Source organism: Cheilinus undulatus, linkage group 5 (assembly GCF_018320785.1).
Source record: "Cheilinus undulatus linkage group 5, ASM1832078v1, whole genome shotgun sequence".
Taxonomy (NCBI): Eukaryota; Metazoa; Chordata; class Actinopteri; order Labriformes; family Labridae; genus Cheilinus; species Cheilinus undulatus.
In genome coordinates, this window is record NC_054869.1 from 6,357,931 (window position 1) to 6,383,179 (window position 25,249).

At 40.1% G+C, this 25,249-nt stretch overlaps 1 protein-coding gene across 5 annotated transcripts in view; it reads right to left on the reverse strand.

Moving 5' to 3' along the window:
- The window catches only part of cabin1 (calcineurin binding protein 1), a 102,508-nt gene that overhangs the window by 25,325 nt on the left and 51,934 nt on the right, over positions 1-25,249 (reverse strand). For all 5 annotated transcript variants that reach the window (XM_041786987.1, XM_041786990.1, XM_041786989.1 and 2 more), the window contains 3 exons: positions 11,750-11,913; positions 11,560-11,656; positions 10,762-11,448 (listed from right to left, as the gene is read on the reverse strand). In XM_041786987.1, the coding sequence (XP_041642921.1) occupies positions 10,762-11,448; positions 11,560-11,656; positions 11,750-11,913 (948 nt within the window). The remainder of the gene's footprint in view (positions 1-10,761; positions 11,449-11,559; positions 11,657-11,749; positions 11,914-25,249) is intronic.

Genomic DNA, 25,249 nt, shown 5'->3' on the forward strand with positions numbered 1-25,249 from the left:
TTAGTTACAGACCCTTGTCAGCTGAGGTCTTTTTCTTTATTCATCACCAGAGAGGCAATTAGATGCAACTATTGACTAAAACCATGATAAAGCAGCTATTAAGTAGTTCATACAGGTCTTTTGATAAGAAAAGCTTGCGTAGTGCATAGAGCCTTTTCAGGGTTTTATCAGTGAAACGATTCAAATCACTGTTGATTTTTGGTGGCAGTGTGTCACATGTTTTTCTCCCTTGGGTCCTGGGGGGCTCCGCTTTGCTAAGGTACATGTAGGGGGGGGCTCCAAAAATAGTTGGGGAACATTGCCTTAAAATGTGCTTTATGAACTAAAATTTGTTCATTTGTTCATCTTCAAACTTTAAATTGTGTGTTTTAAGGACTGAAGTTTTAGGTCTAAACTATATTTCCATATCAGAATCCATATCGGTATAGGCTGAAACTAATTTGTAAATATAAGAATATTGGATATTGACAAAAATCCGATATCCTGCATCCCTACAATTAGATAATTTTCCCACATCATTCAGCCTAGACTGGACAACATTCACATATTAGTATCATCTAATATGAATTATAAGTATCAGCAAATCAGATATCAGGAACAACATCCTGCATTCTTACATGCTGATGTTTAACATAACAACTTAGTAATTGGCTGAAACTTGTGTTTTTTCAAACTCTCCCACGACACAAATGTTTTCTTCCGTGTTTAACAATGAAAGGAGATCAGGGTTTGCCAAACATGTTACATCTTCTACTCAATAACAAATCTCTAAATCAGCAGATGTGCTAACTGCCAGCATTAAACATTAAAACATTGTCCAAACATAAATCAGTTCAAAGAGCTGTATAAGGGGGTGATTTTCACCAGGTGCAGGGATGAGGAAAGGGTTTGATTCTCACCAGGTACTTACAGCTTATTGAGCTGTTTTGGTATTTATTCTTTATCATTGATCTTAAAGTTCAGTGTAGTTTTTATTTTATTCTCTACCTGTTTTAATTCCAAAATATTGTCTTTTGGTTGTTTAAACATGTAGGAATGGGGTAAAACGTATTATTATTATTAGTATTTGATTCAGATAAACCTTTCTGTGATTATTTTTTATACAGATTAACAAACAGTTCTATTTTTGTACTAAGAAGCTCATATAAGAGGTCATATCTTGAATTAGATAGATTTTTAGCACAACTTAAAGGTTGTTGCTCTAAGTAGCTTATCTATATTGTGTAGAACAATATTATTGTTGAAATCAATGTGAATTTTTGTATTTTATTAAGAAGGGGTGGGATTAAACAAGTTTTCAAACGTGACATCTTGATCATTAAGTGGTCTTGTAATTGTTTTGTTTCATTTTTCTCTTCAAAATTTGCATGCGCCTTCTGAAAGTTTATGACCATTTTTCTTTGTTATGCTTTTTACACTATTGAAATAAACTTCACTAACTAACTAAACTGATGCAACACAACAGATAAATCTCTGCAACAAGTGTGTTTAATAGACAAAAAAAATATCAAAAGCACATCATACCCCTTATAAGTTAGTAGTGGCACCGAAAGCTGTTAAGTCATTTAAAAACATGCATTTTTCTGCTGTTTTAGTGTCGATGGAACTCTATGAAGGCCAAAACTCAGGTCTAGGAAATGGTTTTGGTATAAGGAAGTAAATCGGTATCAGGCGTTCCCGATCTTTATAAACATCTCTTTCTATTCTGCCAAACTTCTGTGTTCAGCACCTGCGACAGCAAATCACTACATATCTCTGAGGTGACCTGTCCTGTTTACATACCACTCACTCTCACTCACAACAGCACAAAAGCCAAAAAAACTAAGTGCTGGGATTCTGTTTGAGAGGAGGGAGGATTCCTTTGGATCATTTCCCTCTGATCACAGCAGCAGTACAGAAAGGCTCATGTTAAGGCCCCTCTATACTGTCAATGTGGATGGATAGAGTGGGAGTCGGCGAGATGAGCAGCTTCCCCTGCATCACACACTTAGCTGCAATCTTGCTCACACAGCTGTTCCTTTCCCTCCGGCAGCCCGTTGTATGCATCGGTTCGGGGACACCCCAAAGGGGAAGTTTATTTATTTATTTATTTATTTTACAGCTGCCTCATTCTCCTTTTTGAATGACGCCAAATTGTTTAATGGACTGAGGCTGCACATCCCAGCTCACTGCTTTCAGTTCACGTCTGGTTCACAGCAAAACCACAGAGAGTTTTCAGTGATGTCTTATCAATATCACATGGCAATTATAATTAGAATAAGACCAATTTCAAGACGTCATCTTCTATCACATCAACAAAACTGTTCACTAAATGAGACATGATGGACTGTGATGGCAGAAAAAGTGGACTGACTGTCAAGAGCATCCTTTTATCATAGGAAGAAATCATTAGGATGAGCTATGACTAATAAAGTATGAGGTAATCAGTCGTACAAGAAGAGTTTCATGGCATGTGTGGTCTGTTCCCTCCTTATCCCAGAACAAATGACGCAGATTAAGGGTCTGGAGATGATTTCAAGTGTTGCAATAATATCTTGTAGCTGCTTGATTGGAGATAACCATATGACATATAAGGAGGTATCAATACAGGTAAAGGAGGCCATAATTAGGCTAGAAAAAAAAATCTATCAGACAGCTGGCATAAGACGTCTGAAAAATCATTAAACAGAAAGAATGCTCTGGCAGGCTCAGTAACATGAAAAGACATGGAAGATCACAGAAGACAACTAAAGTGGATGATCACAGACTCCTTTCCTTGATGAAAAAAAAAAAAGCCTTTGTGACACCTAGACAAGTCAAGAATACCGTGGAGGCGTTTGTTGAATCACTGTCAAAGTCTACAAAGTCTACAATCAACAGACGCCTTTATGAATATAAATACAGAGGCTTTACAACAAGGCGCAAACCACAGGAAGACTAGAATTAATCTTTACATGAAAAACTCTAAAAAAGCTTCCCAGATCTGGCATCGAATTCTTTGGACAGATGAAACCAAGATAAACTTGAACCAGAATGATGAAAGTGGGAAAGGTTTGGAGGAGGAAAGGAACAGCTCCTGATCCAAAGCATATCCCATCATCTGTCAAACATGGCGGGCGCAGTGTTATGGTATGGGCATGAATGGCTGCCAATGGAACAGGCTCTAGATGCTGACAGAAGTGGCAGGTTGGATTCTGAAGTGTTTAAGGCTACACTCTCATGGAGCATTACATTGCAGATGGATAATGACCCAAAACATACTGTAAAAGCAACCGTAGAGTTTCTGAAGGGAAAGAAATGGAATATTCTTCAATCGCCGACTCAGTCATCTGATTTTATTTCAACAAAGCACGCTTTTGCTCCACCACAGACGAAACTGGACTTAGAAAAACCCAGAAACAAGAAGCGAGTAGACATCAGTATTCGTTTGGTTTTCATTAAATTCATATCTGATGGATATTTTCACAAAATAATGAAACTAAAGAGACATTTGTGAGGACTGCCCTTGCCTATAAAAATTATTCACCCCTTTAATTGATTTTATAAAATCAATCATGGTCAATATAATTTGGCTATTTTTCACAAATAAAATACAAAACACCTCCTTAATGTCAAATTGAAAACAGATGTCCACAATGTCAATTAAATACAAATATGTAATGTAAAATAAGTCACTGCATAAATATTCATCCCCTTCAAGGCAGTATTTAGTAGATTCACCTTTGGCTGCAATCACAGCCCTGAATCTGTGTGGATAGGTCTTAATCAGGCTTGCACATCTGGAATTTTACTCCATTCTTCTTTACAAAACTGCTCAGGCTCTGTCAGGTTGGATTGAGATTGGGCATGAATATCCCTTTTCAAGTCCAGCCACAGACTCTCTTCTGGTTTGAGGTCTGGGCTTTGACTCAGCCACTCCAGAACATTCACCTTGTTGTCTCTAAACCATTTCTGTGTAGCTTTCGCTGTATGCTTCAGGTCATTGTCTTGCTGGAAATAAATCTTTTTCCAAGGCATAGTTCTCTTCCAGACTGAATAAGATTGTCCTCCTGGATTTCCCTATATTGTGCTGCATTCATATTACCCTCTAACTTTACAAGCCCTCCAGGGCTGGCTGCTGAGAAGCACCCACACAGCATGATGCTGCCACCACCATGCTTCACAATGGGGATGTTGTGTTTGTGGTGATGTGCAGTGTTTTTGGCGTCTTGTCTGATGGCCAAAGAGCTCCAATTTGGTGTCATCAGACCAAAAACTTTCCTCCACTTGACCATGGAGTCTCCCACATGCCTTTTGGAGACTTCATCTGAGTTTTCTTCAACAGCGGCTTTCTCTTTGCCACTCTCCCATAAAGCTTTGACTGGTGAAGAACCTGGCCAACAGTTGTTGTCTGCAGAGTCTCCCCCATCTCAGCTGCTGAAGCTTGTAACACCCTCAGAGTAGTCATAGGTGGCCTCTCTCACTAGTCTGCTTCTTGCACGCTCACTCAGTTCGTGAGGATGGCCTGATCTAGGCAGATTTACTCATGTGCCATATTGCTTCCATTTCTTAATGATGGATTTAACTGAACTCTGGGGGATGTTCAGAGCCTTGGAATTTTCTTTGTACCCATCCCCTGACTTATACTTTTCAATAACCTTTTCTCTGAGTTGCTTGGAGTGTTCTCTTGTCTTCATGGTTTAATGGTAGTCAGGAATACTGATTAACCAGAGACTGGACCTTCCAGACACAGGTGTCTTTATACTACAATCAATTGAGACACATTCACTGCACTCAGGTGATCCCCATTTCACTAAATGTGAGACTACTAGCACTAACTGGCTGGACCTCTGCTAAAATAGGTCAAACACTTTAGAGGGGGAGAATATTTATGCAGTCACTTATTTTACATTACATGTTTTTGTTTAGTTGGCATTACTTTGTAGAAATCTATTTTCACTTAGGTAATTTTTTGACAAAAAGGCTAATTATATTGACTATGATTGATTTATAAAAATCAATGAATGGGTAAAACATCCAATGGGGGTGAATACTTTTAATAGGCACTGCATATTTACCAGGAGGCTCATCATGCAGTTGGACACATATGCAAACACTAGGTAAAACAACAGGTATATCTCCAGCCTAATAAAAACTGAATAACTGGAGAAAAGAAACTGAAACTTTTGACACAATTTGGAGTCAGAATCACATGTTGTCATGCCTTTTCTCAACATCTTTTCACTACTGTCTCAGTATTTTCCAGTCTTATTTTACCCTAATATCGACTTCTCTGTCAGTCACTCAACATCGGTTTATGCTCCTCTCATTAATGTCACAAACATCACCATGAGGAGTCATGGAGAGGTGACACAGCGAGGCAAAGATGCAGGTTTATTTGTTCAAATTTCTGTTATAGTAAACAGCAAATCTGGTGATAGGATAATGGTATCAGATGAGTCAGGACAATAACAGATTATGCTGTCAAAATTTTATCAAAATGCTAAGCTGATAAATGCAGAAAACTAATAAAATTAACCAGAAAAAACAAAGTGTAGCTCTAAATTTTAGGTATAGCTGCGCAGAGTAAAAGATCATTAAACCACTAAATGTCTGCAGATCTAGGTAGATGCATGAAAACAAGGAGCTTCTGGAAAATGTCTGAGCTTATTAATTACATAACTCATTTAGTGACAGAAAACATGTCCGGGCTAGTTCTGGCCTCTTTCCACAATGGGTGTGTCTAACAAAGTATTCGCTTTGTTTTCTCCTCAAGAGCACAGAGAAGAATTTTAGAAGCAACCTGAGCAACTAAAAACGAAACAGGAGCTGTTGAAGTCCTCCTCTTCCCTCGCCTACTGCCCTCCCACTCCAGCTAAAGCCTCTCTTGCATTACACAGCCAGTGACAAGGCAACTCTTGTAAGGCCAGTATTGATCTTCAGCTCGATATGATTGTACAAGCTGAAAAGGGCTGTTCTGCAACGGTAACATCAATGTCTTCGAAAGCCTAGAAGTGGGACTAAGTTTCAAAAACAGGGGAGCCTTTGCTCTCGAGGGATGCAAAGATAAATGGCTGGTCTTTCTGGCACTTTCTACAGCAGTGACAAATTTGACATAACACAGGGAGTCGATTATATGTTTGTCTTAAAATTTTGCAGTCCAGACAGAATTGAGGCTCAGTTTTAGTACTATATCACACACACACTTCTTATAATTTTTATGATTTTTTTGGCATTTATTATTGATAGGCATAGGGGCAGAGTGAGGAGTAGCATGTGGAAAATGAGCCACAGGCTGCTTCTGAAAACCAGACAACTCACTTCGGGGGACAAGAGCCTCTGCACACAGGGCACATGGACATAAATAATAGGCAGTCTGCAACCATCACAACACATTTTAAATTTTGGCAACAACTCTTTCAAATATCTCTGTGTATGGGAGAATGAACACATCCACTCCATTAAAATGCAACCTCATGGCATCTGCAAATAAAAAAACCTGAGATGCATTAATTTGAGGAGTTCTGGGGAAAATGTAAAAAAAAATCCCCTATTGGTATTATTGATGAGGAAAAAAATCCCTTTTGAGGCTTAAAAATAGCACTTACTACTTTAAGAGTCAGTCCCCTCTTTCAGGGGAAACATTAAGAAAATGAAGTGAAAGAGGTTAGATCTGGGTTAAGGACGAAAGCAAAAACCACAGCTCACTGACTGCTGCATCATTTTAAAACCAAAACAGGGAAATCACCTACTCTAAAGTGTGTTATTTTCTTGTTAGGTTACAATCAGGGTTTCCTATGTCTAATGCTTTTTAAAAGGGCTCATATGAAGATTTGATGACTTTGCAAAACCTTTAAAGACCCTAAAGTTAACTGTTGATTATCAAAAACATCCATATCCATTACATTTCCTTTTGCTTTTCTGTTGATAAGTACAACTTCCCGAATGTGAACAGGTGCATCTAAAAAAATGAGTATCATGAAAAAGTTCCTTTGATTTAATTCAAGAAGTAAAACTTCTATATACTCTAGATCCATCTCATTCAAAGTGAAATACTTCAAATCGTGTTTTTGTTTAAATCTTGATGATTATGGCTTACAGCTCATGAAAATCAAAAATCATAAAATATTAGAATATTACAAAGCATCAGTCCAGAAAAGAATTTATAACACAGAAATGTTGACCTTCTGGAAAATTATGCTCATTTATACAGTAATTGCTTGCAGCTACTCCTACACAAATTCCTTCGAGCCCTCTATGCTCGTGGGGTGTTACAAAGCCCAGGTTGCTCTGATAGCAGCCTTCAGCTTGTCTGTATTCTTGAGTCTGGTGTCCCTCAATGTCCTCTTGACATTTCCTCAAAGATTCTCTACGGGGTTCAGGTCAAACCGGTTTCTAGTAGTTTTGGCTTCACTGTGGGCAGGTGAAAAGGAAATCAGTATCTCAAAGCTTCTCAGCAGATGGAAGCATAAAGGTCTCTAAAATCTCCTGGTAGACCGTTGACAGCGTTGACCCTTGACTTGATAAAGGAAAGTGGACCAACACAAACAGATGGCATGGCGCCTCCAACCATATCCAGACTGCCTTCAAGCACCTTGGATTCTGTGCCTCTCTGATCTTTCTCTGGAATTAGGGACACTGATTTCCAAATTAAACGCTAAATTTACTTTTACCTGAAATCAGGACTTTGAACCACTGAGCAATGGTCCAACTCTCTTTCTCCTTAGCCCAGATGAAAAGCTGATGACATCTTTGATTAAGGAGTGGCTCCACACAAGGGACACAACACTTTAAATCCATTTCCTGGACCTGTCTGTGTGGTGGCTCTTGATCCACTGACTCCAGCCTCAGTCCACTCCTTGTGAATCTCCCCTGAGTTCTTGAATCTGCTTCGTTTGACAATCCTCTGAAGGCTGAACTCATCCATGTTGCTCATGCTCCTTTTCTTACAACATTTTTTCCTTCCAGTCAACTTTCCTTCGATATACTTAGATACAGACTGAGAACAGCCTGCACTTTCAGCAATGACCTTCTGCAGCTTACCCTGCTCGTGGAGGATGATAACGATCGTCTTCTAGACAACAGTCAAAGTCAGCAGTCTTCCCCATGATTGTGGTTGTGTACTGAACCGGAGTGAGAGAATGAAGGCTCAGACAACCTTTACAAATTGGACTTTTCTACAATATAAAATAGTGGAGTTTAAACTTTTGTAAGCTGAAATCATCAAGCTTAAAACAAAGAAGTCTTGAAAAACTTCACTTTGTATGAGATGGATCTAGAATTTTCAAAAGTCAAACTTATGAAGTAAATCAAAGGAAAAAAGTGAACTTTTACATGATATTCTAAGTTTTTAGATGCACCTTCAAATAAAAAATAAACTTAAACTTTATCCAGAAAAAAAAAACAAAAAAAACAAACCCAAGTGTCTGAAAACACTCCATTCAGTCTGAGAATGTTGGGAAGAAGAACAGTGAAAGTCTGAAGGCCAGTGAAAGCCAAAGATCTCCAATTATCTTTAACATTCTTTGTCAGAACATGTGATCAATTGATTCGTATGGTGATGTTAGGCAAATCTGAATACATTTGAGAAAAAATGAAAGGCAAATTTATTGATTAAATAAATTTGTCAAACATTTTAAAAAAACAGTAAGAGCTCAATTTAGAATTCTCTGGGACATGAGCGTGCATTAATATACGAGTAGCTGGCAGGTAGACATAAAGTTTGCTTCCTCTATAACCAGCTGATGAGGAAGTGGCTTGCAGAGCATTACATTTTCTACCTGCAAGTTTTTGACTTCATAGATTTTGTAAGGTGTGGTGTTCCCCTTGTCAACCACATATCTGAAGAACACTCATAAAACTGTGTCATACTTTACTACAGTTCTAAAATCCCTCAGAAATGGATCAATATTTGAATGTAAAAGAACTATCCATATCATTTTCTTTCTGAAGCCTTTACTTTGAACTTTCCAAAGTTTCAATTTTTTTTCTGTTTACATCAAGTAAAACTTCAAGGGGCAGGTAGGGAAAGGCAGGCAGCTAAGAGAAGACAGATAATTAACTCTTCTACTGGGTATAAATTAGCCGTGTAGAAATATTTTAGATTTCAGAGAAAAAATGCGACAACAGATGACGTGCATGCAGCATGTAAAACAATATAACCTGATATGACCCCTAAAAACATCATCTTTTGTACATATATAAGTGTAAACTTAAAGATGGGAAATGAGGCTGTCTATAGTGAACAACAGAAGGTTATATTTATTTTAAATGGAGCAATTGTTTCGATAAATGTCCTAAAAAGATGTGTAGCTCAACAGTCACATTATGTTATACCCTGTTTGCATTTGGTACAAATGTATGTGATTGTGAAGCTGGGCCCTAGGATATCATCTATTTGGATAATCATATAATCCTGATCTAAATCAAATCTATACTGTGATGTCAAATACCACTGCACCACTGTCCAAAGAATGATTAGTCAGTTACACCTGGAGTACAGGCTGCACGTCTCTAACAGATGCAGGCTTTCTGTGTGAGGTTCTTAATGCTTTTAGCAAAGTCTACAGCATGCAGTTTCTCTGCAGCTGTGGAGCTCTTCTAGTAACAAATACTGCTGCTAGTTAACCAATCCCTCGGACTACAATGATAGTTGTGAAGTAGTGACCGCAAGTCGCACTGCTTATCTCCACTGGTCATGTTGTTTTTAAAAAGTTTTTTGATCAAACCAGTGCTCCAGAGGGTTACTTACTTTAGTAGTGGGGATGCACAATATTGGATTTTTGCAAACATCCAAAAGTCTTCTATTTTCTAAACTCATTTTAGCCGATACCAATTCAGGATGCACAGATGCATCAGTTTAACATCAACATTGGCAGATATCGGCCCTGCTTACACAAAATTGCCACTGGCCATAGATATCAGTTATTAGTGTTTATCTGTTACAGCTTATCAATTTTATGCTGGCATCAAGTAGCTGTTGAATCAAATAACTGTTTTACAGGACAGAGAAAGTGACCTGTTGGACAAACTGATCTGTTTTCATGGTCAAATGTGAGAGAAAAAGTTCACATATTCTGAGTGTTACACTAAAACGTGCAAGCAAACCTGCATTACTACTGGCTAAACAGATATCTTACACATCACATCCCAAACAGCACAGATGGCCTAGTGGTCAAATGTGCTATCCATGTACACGGGCAACCTGGGTTCAAATCTGGCCTGTGGTCCTTTGCCGCATGTCCCTCCCCACTCTCATCCCATTTCCGATTCTATCCACTGTCTTCCTTTGTCCAATAAAGGCACTAAAAAGCCCAAAAAATATATCTTAAAAAAAAAAAGAAATGTTCCTATTTACCAATATTTAACTTTTATTGCTACTTTCTGCTGATACCAATATGGTATATCCCTATTTCAAAGTATGCCGTTGTTCTCTTTAAATGCAGGATTATGACCAAAAGAGGGAGAAAAGCTGTTAAAAATGGACCCCAGGCCACATATTTGAGCCCATTTCGGGCTGCAAAGTGGCTGCTTACAGTCCAGGATGAATGGGGGGGAATTTTAAGCCTCGCCAGAGCAAGTGAAAGTTGTGATGGTTGCAGCTGCAATTGTGGTCATGACAGGGTATGTCTGGGCATTACATACTGGTTTACTGGTCTCACGGGTGTATATATAATGCAGCCCAATAAATGGACATAAAATAGCTCTTAAAAGTGTTTAAGGTTTTTAGATATCAAATCATGATAAAACTGTTAACCACTTCATCTAGAAGTATATAACATAGTGTGTCATGAAGAGGTTTACCTGTTTAATGAGCATGTAAGTCTCAGACATGATCTTCTCAATGCGTCCCAGGTCATACGTCATGACTTTCTGTCCCTGCTGCCAAACCCTGTAGGCATCAAGCAGCAGCGTTTTTCCAGACTCCACATCCTCAAGAAGCTTCCTTTTCCTGTTTGGCCTTCGTACTGAGCCCTGATCGGTCCCGCTGGCGACCACAGCGACCTTGGGTGCTGAGGTTTGGAGCTGCTGCTGCCTGGAACTGATACTCAGCTCCTCTAGAGACAGCTCTGGTGTCCGGCCGCTGTCACTCACTTTCTGCTGTGTCTCCACAACAGTCAGGGGGGTCTCAGATTCTGTTTGGTTGACCTGAGAGTCTGTGGTGTTAGAGGGCCTCCTCCAGTTACTAGAGTCCAGCTCCATGGGCTCCTCTGAAGCTGCTTTCTGACCTTCAATCCCAGCAGTCTCCACCTTCCCAGGGTAGCTCTCCTGTACTTTACTCCCTTTATCTATGGATGGCAGTGGTGGAGGGGTGAGTTGTGCCTGGGAGGCTTCCTTAGGCCCTGTATCAGTGGCACCAGCTCCATCTGTGAGCCCAGGCTTCTTAGGTAGAGCATGTTTGCTGTCCTCTGAACTGGGCCTGTTTGATGTGTCTGTTGTGGTCATCTCCCCCATGGAGGGCGCGGGAGCCTTGTGAAGCTGCTCAGACACCTGAAAAAGAACAGAAGCTGTCAAAACATGAAGTGGGTGCATGGCAGACATCTGAAACATACTGCAGCCCTCAGTGCCTGGTGCATGTGTAGTGATTTGTGCTTTCCTTACCCCTGAGAGACTGTTAAGGTTGTCCTCCAGGACTTTTACAGTTAGGAAAAATGCTCTCTTGGCCAAAACCTGGCGATCAACATCCCTTAAATACTTCCTTTATGGAGGAGAGAGAAGCAAGAGAAAATTCTGAGCAGCAAATACATAATAGATCAGAGGAATAGAGGCATCAAACAAAGCTGATTCTTACTTTCCCTGGTCAGGGGTTCTCTGCAGCATGAAAGAGACTTTCAGCAGAGTATCGTGATCCTTGAGCTGAGACAGCACCTCCAGCAAGAGGACAATGGATCGGTTCATATGAGATGCAAAACTCCCGGGGCGATCAATCTCATCCACTGGAATACGCCAGATGCCCTGGAGGGGGTGAAGAGGAAAAAAAGAAGCAGAATCATAGGGTAAGACTGCTATAAACAGTAAACAAAAATAAAGAAAATACCTTTCATGGTAGGGTTCAGTCACAATATATTATTCAAGATATGGCAAAGAGGATAAAAGCTTTGAAAGACACAAGGTGGACAAGTTTTTAAGGATGCAAGACATTGGATTATTGCCAAAATGACGATATTTTCCAACTCATTTTAGCCCGTACCATTATGTTGTGATACAACAATGTCTTTTAGCAGACGTACATTTCTGATAAATAAATGGTATGTAAACCTTTTTTTGATTGTACAAAAACACCATGTGTCTCCAGTGCAAAGAGAGCACTGTTCATTTTGACAGCAAATTTTAGATTTAGTATTAGTCCTAAAATCAAAATGTCTTTTGGTTTTCATTAACCTGGCATGCTAGATGGATTTGTCTCACATATACATCTGCTAAACCACTCATAGACAGTGTCTGGGGAAAGGGCAGGGCCTTTGAAAGCAGCATCCCCGCTAGTGTCTTTCGCCATAACTGCACCGGCCTCTTGTTGCTGCTTGCTTACGTCACGACTCCACTGTGCCTGAAAGTACTGCCCCTCATAGCTGATTGGTCCTGTCACTTTCTAACCAGGCCTAAATGGTTCAGATGGGAGCTTTGCAAGATGGATTCACCACAGAAAAACATGAAAACGGGCTGTTTTGCAAGGCTAGGTTTTAGTCACATTTTAGTCATTTCTAGTTTCTATTTTTAGTCAACGAGAACCAAAAAAACCCTTTCGTTTAGTCCATAAAAAGTCCCTATATTGTAGTGAAAACTTTAGGTGAAAATATTTGTTCTATTTGCCAGAATCTGGTGCCAAATCATACTAGCGTGTTGTATGCACCCTTCAAAACCTCTTACTTTAGTCTTACTTTAGGTCACCAAAATGAACACAGAAAGAGAGGCTGAGTCAAGTGGAGCTGAGAGAGGGGTAAGGAAGAAGATGTCCTGGGTAGTTGTTTAACATTTGGGGTTGTATTCAAAATGTTCAGGGCTCACGGCAGGCCTCCGTGAGTTTGTGCATTTATACCTGATGGTACATTTGTACATTTTACTGATATCGGGGTGGGACAAGACACTTTGCTGATGAGATGAGAGGGTATGAGACGAGACAAGATTTACTGGAGTGAGACGAGGTGAGATTTTACACTATTTTTAATTTTGGTAATAAAATACATGAGTGGGACATCTGTCTTTTGTACAACTGAATGTCTCAAAAACAAAGCAATGCAAGAATATTCAGAAATGTTTAAACTAATCTCCTTATACTAAATATCAGTGCTTTTTAATCTAAACAGCTCTTCAAATCAAATCTCCGTTCATTTCAATATTCTGCCACTTCTGTGATTAACCCAACTATGCTCTCAATGCTAAAATTACAATAATATAGGTGTTTAGATTATTTTTGTAGTACTTTGAAAACTTTTTACAACAGACTGAAATATAAGAAGCTGCATCAGCAAAAATCAACTTATCCTTATCCTCTTTAAGGACATCCATGTTTCAAAAACTGCCAGTATGAACAGCTGAAATATCTGCTTTAAACATCAGCAGCAATTTTCCTCCCATTAATCCATCCATCCATCCATCCATCCATTTTCTCCCGCTTATCCAGGGCTGGGTCGCAGTGGCAGCAGGCCAAGCAAGTCTCTGGTTTAGAAGTGGCAAAAACAGGCAGAAAACTAGTGGTGGGAAAGGTTTAAAATGGGCAAAAACATGGGTTTTAAGTTGCATCAATGTGTGTCAAAATTGACAAAATTGGTGGGAAAAAGTGATGAAAATGGGTTAAAATTAGGCAAAATTGGTGTAAGTGGCAACAGTGTAATTTAAAAAATGTTCTTAGTTCTTAGTCTGGAGACCCCATCTCAGTATCCGTTTTAACACAGAGATTTCGCAATAAAGGCAAAAAGGAATGCCCATCTCTGTTCCACAACAAGCAGTTCACTCAAAGGTGTAACAGAGCCGTGCACACATGAGATTACACACACACCCCGGCGTCCCGTAATCAGATGGCAGCCGCTGTCCGAGCTGCTGCTTTCAATGAAACTCAAAACCCTGGATTTCTCGGTTCAAAACTTTGTGTTTTCTAAATGAAATATAGGGAAAATAACATGAACATTCATTTTGATTGATTAGATCCAATAGACTTTTTTTCCTCCATGTTTCTGAGTTGAAGGTCCGACTTTAAGCAGTGTCAGTGCACTATTTCCGTCGGTGGACTGAAACTTCAGAGTACCCAGCTCACTTGAACACATCATGCAACTTTTCAGATGCTGCTGTGAGCAGAGATGTGTCTGCTCTCTCCTCTCCTGTACAGAGTGATCAGCTCTCTAATCTTGCAGTCTCTCCAGTTAATCCATATTATTCTTTGTTTTATCCCGCTGTTGTTTCTCTGATGAAATGCCACTTGATTAAACTGTGCTGGTTTTTAAATCTCCCGTTTATGGAGACAACAGCGCACACTCGCCGTTGCGGAATGCCGTGACGTCCTTTCAGACTTCCTTTCAGAAGTCTGTTACGGCTCTGATACTACCTCTCGATCCGGATCAGAGGTGGGGCGAGATCAACCCCCCATTGCGGAACGGTCGCTTTCATACAGAACGACATTGCGGAACAAAGGTGTAACAGACACGGAAAAGAGAGGCAGTGTGAAAGTAGCTAGAGTCTCGCGACCCCAAATGGGGTCCGGACCCCAACGTTGAGAACCACTGGGCTATAGGATGTTCATGCTTGTCAATTAAATGACAGAGCTCACATCACTGACAAATAAAAATGTGCATCATGTTATCTATTATGTACAGTGTACATAACATTATATTGTTGTGACTGTTATATTATGAAAAACGTCATGAGATGCGAGTTTATTACTCATCTCTTTCTGAATAACTAGAGTTCCTCTTTTTTTTCTGAGTGCTCCATCATTCCCCTCGCTTACAGCAGGGGCTGCACGTAATTCTGTGGAAAAGGAGGAATACAGGTAGTTGAATAAAGCATACTGTGTGGAGCATCTAACGGGCTTTTACAAAACACTCAGGGTTTGAGGCAGTAGCTCTCTTGAATGCAGCGCTCCAGGTGACTACCTGTGCGTGTCTGAGTCAGCCCGGTCAGTAGCAGCAGCGGCTGAAGCCTCTCCACCGAGTCACCTGCCAAGTTCGTCTGCCTGCGCTGCAGTACCGGAGATTTACGTTTGAGAAAGAGATATCCAGCTCGTATTGATGACACGCCTAGATATCCCAAAAAAATGACTGGGTTTAAGATTCAAACCTTGAATCAGAGTCTAAAGGCTTTTAGAGTCGAGTGCAGGTTAAGCTTCATGAGCGAAAGAAGTCGGAGACTGGTCGCCACCAGGAGAAGAAAAAGGCATAAATTACAACATTGATCTCTGGATTAAATGAATCAACATCATAAATATATATATATATATATATATATATATATTTTTTTTTTTTTTTTTTTTTTCTTCTTTCTTTAAGAACTGATTCAAATCAGAGAATCGATTTTTTAACCCAGTCCTAATCAGATGTGTTTTGATACCTCATCCCTAACTATGATAAGGGACCAAAGAAAAGAGCTGCCTACATTAAACTGGCTCATATCTAATGGACAAAAAGCCAACACTGATTTGTGAATATCGAAAAGTTTATATCTAACGACTCTTCTCTGTTGCTGCTGTAAGTTTTAAAGGCATATGGAAACAATTAACAGTGTTACGGAAAAAAAAAAGTGACAAAAAAAGTAAAAGAATAAGGCAGAGAAACTAAAAGCATGGCATTAAAGATAAAGCCCTAATGAGGGGATGGAAAGGCGGCAGGAAGAGATCTTTCGAACTGGCTGCCCATGTAGGAGGTGGAAAGGAGGGATGGAGGGTAGGGGTTCTCTCTAGGCACACATGATAGGAAGCCTCATTAGTGCTCAGCTCTGTCCAAGCAATGCCACAGACCAGCTGACCGGCTGCCAACAAACACAGCCCCTCTCCTTTGCAGAAAGAAAGATGAGGTGCTTTTGATGGTAGAGTCCACCTTTTCTTTATTTAATTTTTTTTCGTTGAGCACATGTCCTCTCAGCAGGTAGAACCAGGCGAGGCTTTGCTCTCTGAAGCTAGTGACAATGCTGCAGATGGTGGCCTAGGTTGTGTACAGTCATGAAGCACATGGCACAGAGTAGAGCTCATGGCCTCAGAGAGTGTGTGCGAGACTAAACAAAGATGACCATATCGGGACTGAACAGAACAAATGAGATGGCTCTATCAGCTGCTGAAGGCACTGAGGGAGCGTGCTGCGTGCTCCTCCTCACAGACGGCTCCAGATTGTCAGATGACATTTTCAAAGCCACTGGAGAGGAACAAAGCAGGAAAGCGAGGCAAAATAAACCCATCATAACAAATTACATTCCTGAGGATCGACTTATAGCCTGCTCACTTAGAAATTGTCAAATATAAGCACCTTAAATCCAAAACAGAACCCATCCTATCCCATGCATCTGAGTTTAATTTCAGGCTTTCCTTTAACAATCTTGAATCAAGATTCATTTCAGCCCAAATGGACCTCTAACTTTTGGAAATATCAACCCATCATGGCTAGTTTAGGTCTTAATCTAAAGAATAATATTAAAGGATCTAATTTATCTGGTGAAATGATCCCAAATCAGATCAAGTGAACCTAGAAAGGCAAACGTATGGCTCTGGTGCTTCTGTGAATCAAGAAGATTTATTATTATCATATGACGCAATCGGGCTTGGAGAGGTTTTAACCTCTCAATGCACAGATTACCAAAAGCCTCCAATAGGAGAATGGCAAGTATGATAGGGGGGTGGACTAGGCTCACTTAGAAAAACATCTCTAATGGAGGAGAGTTGTTCTTCATCAGAGACCCATCCAACCACAGTAAATCTGTTTAGGGAAAGCAGAGCCATGGCTTTACACAGATTATGCTGTAGCACAACAGCTAAAGCAGATTTGTAAGACTTTAACTGCAATGATTTCAAGCATCTTTTTTTTTTTTTCCATTTTTTTTTTAAACGAGAAAACTGGTCCACTGCTTCGATTTCTGAAGTGACAGCTTCGGCACAGATGTGGCCAACACATCACACAGAGATCAAGATGCATCGCAGAGAAGAGACATGACTGGAGGAATGATTTGGTTCAGGTTAGGGCTGTCTGTTATCACTGATGTACCTACATGGAATAACATTCAGGCTACAGGTGAAACTGCTGCCATCACAGATACACCGGCATGACACTCCAGGCAGACGCTGAAGGCCAATCTTAAGTGAGTGTTTCCCGCTATCAGCAGCACCTCCTCTCGTTATATTTGGTCTGTTAAGAGAACAGATGTGTCACCTGTTTACTTTAAAGCATTAAGTGAGCACTACACTGAGATGGTCACAACTTCTGAACATGGTGAGCTCCTGTTTTATCAATGAATGTGCTGCTGGAGCAGATGATATAAACTAAACATAACTCTGAATATCCTTGGAAATGGCTGATGATATTGGAAGAACACAACTAATAAGTTTATTTATAAAGATTATGAAGAAACATGTTAGCGATGCAGGATATTGAATTTTTACTAGTATGTCGATATTTACAGATTCATTTTAGACAATACTAATACTGATATCAATATTTAAATGTTTTTCAGACCCAAAGCTTCAGTCGTTTGAATGTATTTTAAGGTTTGGGGATGCACAAAGAAACACAATTTAGTCCTTATATCACACTTTAAAGTTTAAAGAATGAGGATAAATAAAGAAAAAAAGCTCAACTGACATGGGTCTGTTGGTCCAGCCTAAAACTCTACTAATTTATTAGTATCTATGGCTACAATTTACAGCCCATATATGCTGAAATTCACAGCCAAAATATTGGATGGAAATATCGGCAGAAATTTTGATATCTGCAGATACTGATATTTACCTTTTTAATATAATATCTGCTTATATCTATATCAGGCTGTGCATCCCTAAAATATGTCACAACACCTTTTCTTTCTCTCCAGTTTTCTTCCCCCTCTGGGTGTGTTTGTGTCAGAGAGTTGACCTAGTGTGTGATACCAACCAACAAAGTAAAAATATAGAGTTGTCTGTTCTAAAGCTTAATAAATCTACATAAAAAGGCACTTCATCTATGTGGTTTGATTTTCTTTTTAATTACATAAGTGTAAGATATTAGCCTTATATGCCAGATAAACTATTTCATATATATCTAAGCATGAATGTTTCACATTCATCTGGAAAACCTCCCATATAAAACATTTGGGAAGGGCAGGAATGTAGAAAATTCTGTCACATTTATCATCCTTATCAGAGCAACATGACAAAACTGAGTAGTAGGTGTATGCAGCTCCAGCACTAATCCGAGTTTGACAGACAGGCAATGTCATAGTTTATGAACAGTGAAGTTTGTTGAAGGATAACACTGATTAAAAACTGTCACAAAAGCTACATCCAAGCTAAAACCTTTACTAGCAGCAGCAATAGAATACCCAGCTTGCAACTATTGCAAACTCATGCCAAAACAGGTCAGGAGAGGAGCAAAGACCTCTTTTCCTCTAAGATAAGATTTCAGTGCTGTTCTTTGCTCTTCTTTTAATAAAGAAATGTGGCCCAGTTCTGATAAAACTGTAGCTATGCTATAGCTACATCCAAGCTAATCGCTACACCGGCAACAGCAATTGCTACTGGCTTGTAGTGCAACTAAATCCCACCTGCAGCTTATGCCCTGTTCCACTTAAATGATGCTGATTGGCTGATCTGTTCTCGGACCTGGCATAATCGTTTCAAATTGGAGCTTTTCAAGTTGGATGTGCCTGATGACAGACTTGGAATCTGGCCTATCCATCTGTTAGCATGGTTAGCAATATACAGTTTGGTGAAAGAAAATATGTAGCAACACAGGTGGCTTCCAATATCATTGAGCCCTATTTCAAGGAGAATCTGATCTTTCCTTACGGTCATAATCATGATGGAAAGGGTTCCTTTGTCACATTATGAAGCAGCCCTATTCTTCTTCTATTCTAGTCATAAGTTCAAGACTCCCAAAAAGAAAGTCAAAGAAGCACTGTTGTGGCAGAAAAATGAGCAAAGGGACATAAAATTTAACCCAGGGAAGGCCTCGGTGAGACAAATCTTTATCTCTCATAACAAGAAGATATCTAGCAAAGATAGCAGCATAAACACTACTACAGCAAAAACATAAACACTACAAACAAGTACAACTTTTATATACTGCAAGAGAGTGAGACTTACATCCTGTTTGTATAAAACACAACAAAAGAATAAAAATGTAAACACAGTTTCTGAAACCATTTCAGTAAAAAACAAGATGCAATCTGAAGGACAAAGAGAACAACTTTCTCAACCTTTGAAACTACTGTAAAAATTCTCCAGTGCAAATCTGCTCCAAAACTCAGGTCCCCCTCTAAATCGTTCCAAATGAGTTGTTAGAGAGTATTTTAAAGCTTTTTAACCTGATTCAGTGTAAACTTTGGGGACTAATTTCTCTTGAATATCTGGATGAAAAGCAAAGAAAACTTTCCCTCCACTGCCTACTTAATAACTCAAGGAAGTTACACCAGAACTAGTTGACAAATAAACTTTGCCTCGCCATGTCTTAGCACTCAGCAGTGACAGGAAGGGCAGAAAGCCACAATATTACACATGTGAAAACTTAACACCCTCAGGAAAGTTGCTGATGTGTCTTGTAGTAACTTGCAATGGATTAACAAGCAACAACAAGTTCACTTTTTTACCCACCAAATGTGCTTGAGACTGTATGGTTCTACACATCCAAGATGTATGGTTACCTACACATTATTAGCAGCTATTTGGAGGTGGGGCATGTAATGTTAGGTTGAGTTGCTGGTTCTTTTGATATGCAGACATAAGAGACCCTCATGGCAAGAGCAAACATGCATTTTCTTTGCTCTTACATTCTATGAAAGTACCACTGACTTAAAGAGCAACTAAGTATAGACGCACTTACAAAATGACACAAGAACTATGCAAATACAAAAATGAGCACCAACCTGCTTTGGATTTAGTAAAAGTCAGAGGGAAAGCGACTCACCATCACCAAAGAAAGCTACTCCACGGCGCCTGCGTTAGTATTCTTTTGGACAGTTTCCTGCTGGCGGTAGCAGCAGCAGAAGCCCTGGCAGCGCCTCCACCCTGAAAGAGGCTCACGCTCAGAGAGCAAGGGGTGGGCTACATTTGGGTGCTGGGGCAGCGAAAGCTGCAGGAGAGGAGACGAGGGAAGCACGGCTGCACACAGCAGAACGGGAATGGAGGAAGGGGAATATGGCAGCTACCTTGGCAAGAGGAGAAACGGCACTGAAGTCAGGGCCTACAAGCTCAGTATGCCACTGACAGAAAAGCCGACTCGCTTCTCTCTTGCTTTCAAACCCTGCCATCTCAAAACAAAACACCCACGCACTCTATCTCCGCTCTCCCCTGACCCCAGCCTGCTGGAGTTGCCCCCCTCCTCCTTTCGTTTCCCTCGCACTATACACAGCGTACAGCCAATCCTCGTAGACCTCTGCCAGCCAATCGGAGGCAAGCGTGGAAACTCCCGCCCATTAGTGCACACCCACACAATACACACACAAACAGAGGAGTGAGAGGGAGAGAGCGTAATGAGGAAACAGGAGTGCAACAGAGAGAGCAGATGAGTAGGGCGAATAAGAGCCAGGGGGAGGGGTAGAGCGTGATCACCCTGAAGACGGAGCAACAGGAAAAGAACAAGAGAACAGAAACGGGCTGAAAAATGAACTCAGTGCCACCACATCAATGTAGTGGGAGGCATCAAGACATTGGCACACTAATAGAGAAAAGAACCACAAACCTTGAGTAAGAAAAAGACAGGTTTGTGTAAGAAAAGCCCACAACCACCACAGAAACAGGCTGAAAAAGAGAGCTGCCTGGAAAGATAAAACTCTGGTACCCACACACTCTCTGTGTTTCCTCAACTGGCAGTAACAGCCCTCACCTTCTTCCTTTCCTCTCTTTCCTCTCCAGTCGTGTCTCTCCAGCTGGCCACCATAAACATATTAAGCAAACACACCTTGTTTTCCTGCTTCCTGCTGCGTGTGTGAGGGTAAAACCTGCTGAAAAATGTCAAGCTGAACTGAAGAGAGAGCAGAAGGCAGAGGAAAACATGCTGGAAGCCAGACTAAACCATCCAACATGCAAATCAAAATATCAACTTCTACAAACTGTTTTCATTTGGCCAATACTCCTCCCCTAAAATAGAAAAAAACAAGGTTCTCCTGAGTGGGGCTCCACCTACAGCACATTGCACTACTGAGCACACAAACGTTTGAGTCATACATCAAACCGAGGCAAGAAATGCAAGAGTAACTGCTCCCTCGAACACCTAATAACCTCAGATAATATAATCTAACAAGACACAAAGCCCTGCCTATAAGCAAAGTTGCACTCTAGAAGTCAAATCAAACATGAATACTGGTTCTGAAATGGCAGAATCTGTTCAAAGCATGCTCTCTGAGAAGTTCAAAGACCAGAATGGAGTAGGGGTTTTCTCCAAAATATATCAAAAAGGACATTTCTTTTTCTCTGGAGCTACGTAGAAAGCGAACGTGTAAGTGGGAGGAAGAATATGTGAACAAGAGCGTGTGTGGTTCAGCGGTGTGTCAAGTAAGGGGGAGGAAGGGGGAGGTAACACGGTGCCTTGCTGAACCCACAGCTGACTCGTCACGATCACTGAGCAGTAATCTTGAGTAACATGAGGGACCAACACTACAGCAGTGTTATCATTAGATGTTAGGATTCAGCTTTTATGTGCCACTACATGGCTGCATGGCTATTGCAAATGTAGTTTTAGACTTCAGATTAAAATGTTCATTAGTTTTAGTCACATTTTAAACCTTTTTTAACCTTTATTGTTTCAGTCTAGTTTTAGTTAGGGCTAGGGGGTGTTAAAAAATATCGATACACTGATATATCGAGATATTTCGCAGCCCAATACTGTATCGATATTTTAAAATGCAGAATCGATATTTTATTAATTAATTATTTACTTTGTTGGTGCGGTAGTTTGTGGTGCAATTTCACCCCCTGAGCGCTAGCTGGCGGCAGGCAGTTGACTGTTCCCTCCATAGACTGTATAAAGAATTGGACAAACCCCTTGTGACATCAGCCTTCTGCTTACAATAGGCAGACTGAAACAGCTCTTGAAGCCAATCTGCTGAAGCTTCCATTTTGAAATCGCGGTCTCAACCGAACTTTGGATCTACCTAATGGCCCGCCCACTGAGCGTGACTTCCTCTCAGCTAGCTATCTAGCATTCTGGTTGACAGAAACGTAGCCTCTGCCTGGCGAGCCATCTGTCAATCAAATGAGACGCGCCAATCAGCGTGAAGTGAGGTTGATCCTAAATATAATCCAAATGATCGTGATATAAAAAAAATTCACCCCCCGTACAGTGAGAGAACAATAAGACGTTAGCTAATGAGATGCCAGGCTGTAAACCAGTTTATTTCTAGTGTAAAAACCAGCTGTTTAACAGGTGTCCAGACGGGACTTCCGGTGTTCCTGCAGCCTGCCTCAAGTGGACACCCGCGGTATTGCAATTTTTAGCACTTCGCATTGGCTTCATTTTTCAGGACTGGAGGTTGCAGCTTTGGTTCCCTCTTCTCCTCTGCTTAGACAACGAGATCACGCAAGACTTCTGGTCTGAGCGAGCTCATGTTTACCACTGCAGTGCAGCTTCTGCTGCATCGTAGCGGATATGTGGACTTATTTTAGCTTCTAAAAGATTAAAGATGGCTCAGACTTCTACAGGAGTCAAGTCATTTGTAAGATATGTTGAGCCAGAGTGAAATACTGGAAGACATGACGAACTCGAGCGCGAGACATCATAGCGATAGCTTAGCGGCTAACAGCTAACATGACAGAAGCCTGCTGAAGCTACCGCTGATTTTTACGCATGTAAAATGCATTTTTTTGTAAGGACCTGTGCCATCGTAGTGTTGTTAAGAATGACGTCTTCCGTAGTACGATAAAAGAACACTGGCTCGTCACGTTATGCCCTCCTCACAACACAGACCATCAGTCCTTAAAGCTGGACATGAGGATCAGTCTTCCTCCACAAGCACCTCGTCATTACATTAAGACATACAAGCTCATGTACCATGTACATGAAATATAAAAGATCTCAGTACATTTAATCTATATTGATTTATTTTTCCACTTTATTTCAAAAATCCTGAAAGCATTTCATTTCATGACAACAAATGAGATAAATCTTCATCTTCCAATTGCACAAAAAGAGTTAAAACTCTAGATGATACAGGACGATATATATTTCATAATACACCATATAATTTTTTATTTACATGCTATACATATAATTTTAATAGATATTTAGTAATAGCGTAATTCTGTTCTGTTATACTCCATATTAACTTATCATTACATTTTTTTTCTATAAATAAACATATACACACCCACATATACATACCTATGGATTTATATTAGGGCTGTCAAAATTAACACGTTAATGAGGATTATTCATCATCATGATTAATCTGATTAAAAATTTGAACGCTATTAACCCATCTACAGCACAAAATGACTCAAAATCCCTGAAACGTCTCTAGCAAAGCATTTCGGGCAGTTTGTCCAAGTAGGGATACTGTCGAGTGTGCCACTGCGCATGCGCAAATAGGCCGTTGATTCGGTAGTGACCAACTAATTTGATATGGAAGAAGCTTAACAGCACGTTGGCCCTCTTGATAGGAAATTTGAGTACAGGAAAAAAAAAAAAAAAAAAAAGACGGATCAGTCGACCGACATTAAGTATTATGCACAGCCCTAGTTAGAGCTGAACGATTTTGGAAAATAATCTAATTGCGATTTTTTTTTCCCCAAATATTGCGATTTGACACGTTTATTCCTTAACTTTCTTTTATTTGTAAACAAGGGCTGAACAATTCTTTAAAAATATCGCATTCTGATGATTTTGACTTGTATTGCCAATTGGATAAGAATTGTTGCGTTGAAGGGTTTTTAGTCATCCTCATATTTATTAAGAAAAAAGAAGGTAGGATTTTTTGTTGACTATTCTAAAAAATGGCACTTCAACGATTGCATGATATGGCTTGCATAACATCTACCCTGCAAAAAAAAGTTCAAAACTAGTATTTTGACACAAATTTCAGGTCAGAAATACTGCATCTTTTTGATTTGAAAATTACAGCAGGCTATATTGCAATTTAATCTAATTTTTTAATTAATTGCCTAGCCCTTGTTTCCATCGATGAAATCTCCAAAACATTTGAGTCCAGTCAATAAAAAGCCTTTACATTTTAGTCTTTTACTTAAAACATTATATCTTGAACAGCCTTTCCCAAATCTCTGATTGTGTTTTGAATGATTGTATGCACAGAGGAAAAATACACCATATGGACAAAAGTATTTGGCCACACCTGTTAATTATTGAGTTCAGGTGTTTCAATCAGATCCATTGTCACAGGTGTATAAAATCAAGCACATAGCCATGCAGTCTCCATTTGCAAACATCTGTGATGCTAAATGGGTCGTTCTGAAGAGCTCAGTGACTTCAAGCATGGTACTGTGATGGATGGCACCTTCAGAAACGATGGTTTGTGAAACATCATTCCTGCTTGACATTCCACAGTCAACTGTAAGTGATTTTAAAAGGTGGAAGTGTTTAGGAACAACAGCAACTCAGCCACGAAGAGGAAAACCATGTAAAATCAAAGAGTGGGTTCAAAGACTGCTCAAGTGCAAAAGTTAAAAAGTTGCCAACACTGCTGATCCCATAGCTGAAGAGTTCTGAACTTCCACTGGCATTAATGTAAGCACATTCACTGAATGGGTTTCCATGGCCGAGCAGCTGCATTTCAGCCTAACAACACCAGGTCCAATGCCAAGCAGCAGATGGAGTGGTGTAAAGCACTCCGACACTGGACTGTGGAGCTGTGGAAACATGTTCTGTGGAGTGATGAATCACACTGCTCACTTTGGTCATCAGATAGGTGAGTCTGGGTTTATAAGATACCGAGAGAACATTCCCTACCTGACTGCATTGTGCCAACTGTGAAGTTTGGTGGAGGGGGATAATGGTATGGGGTTGTTTTTCAGGGGTTGGGCTAGGCCTCTTACCTCCTGAGAAGTGCAACCTTAATGCTTCACCATACCAAGACATTTTGGACAATGCCATGATTCCAATTTTGTGCCAACAGTTTGGGGAAGGCCCTTTTCTATTCCAACATGACTGTGCTCCAGTGCACAAACTAAGCACTA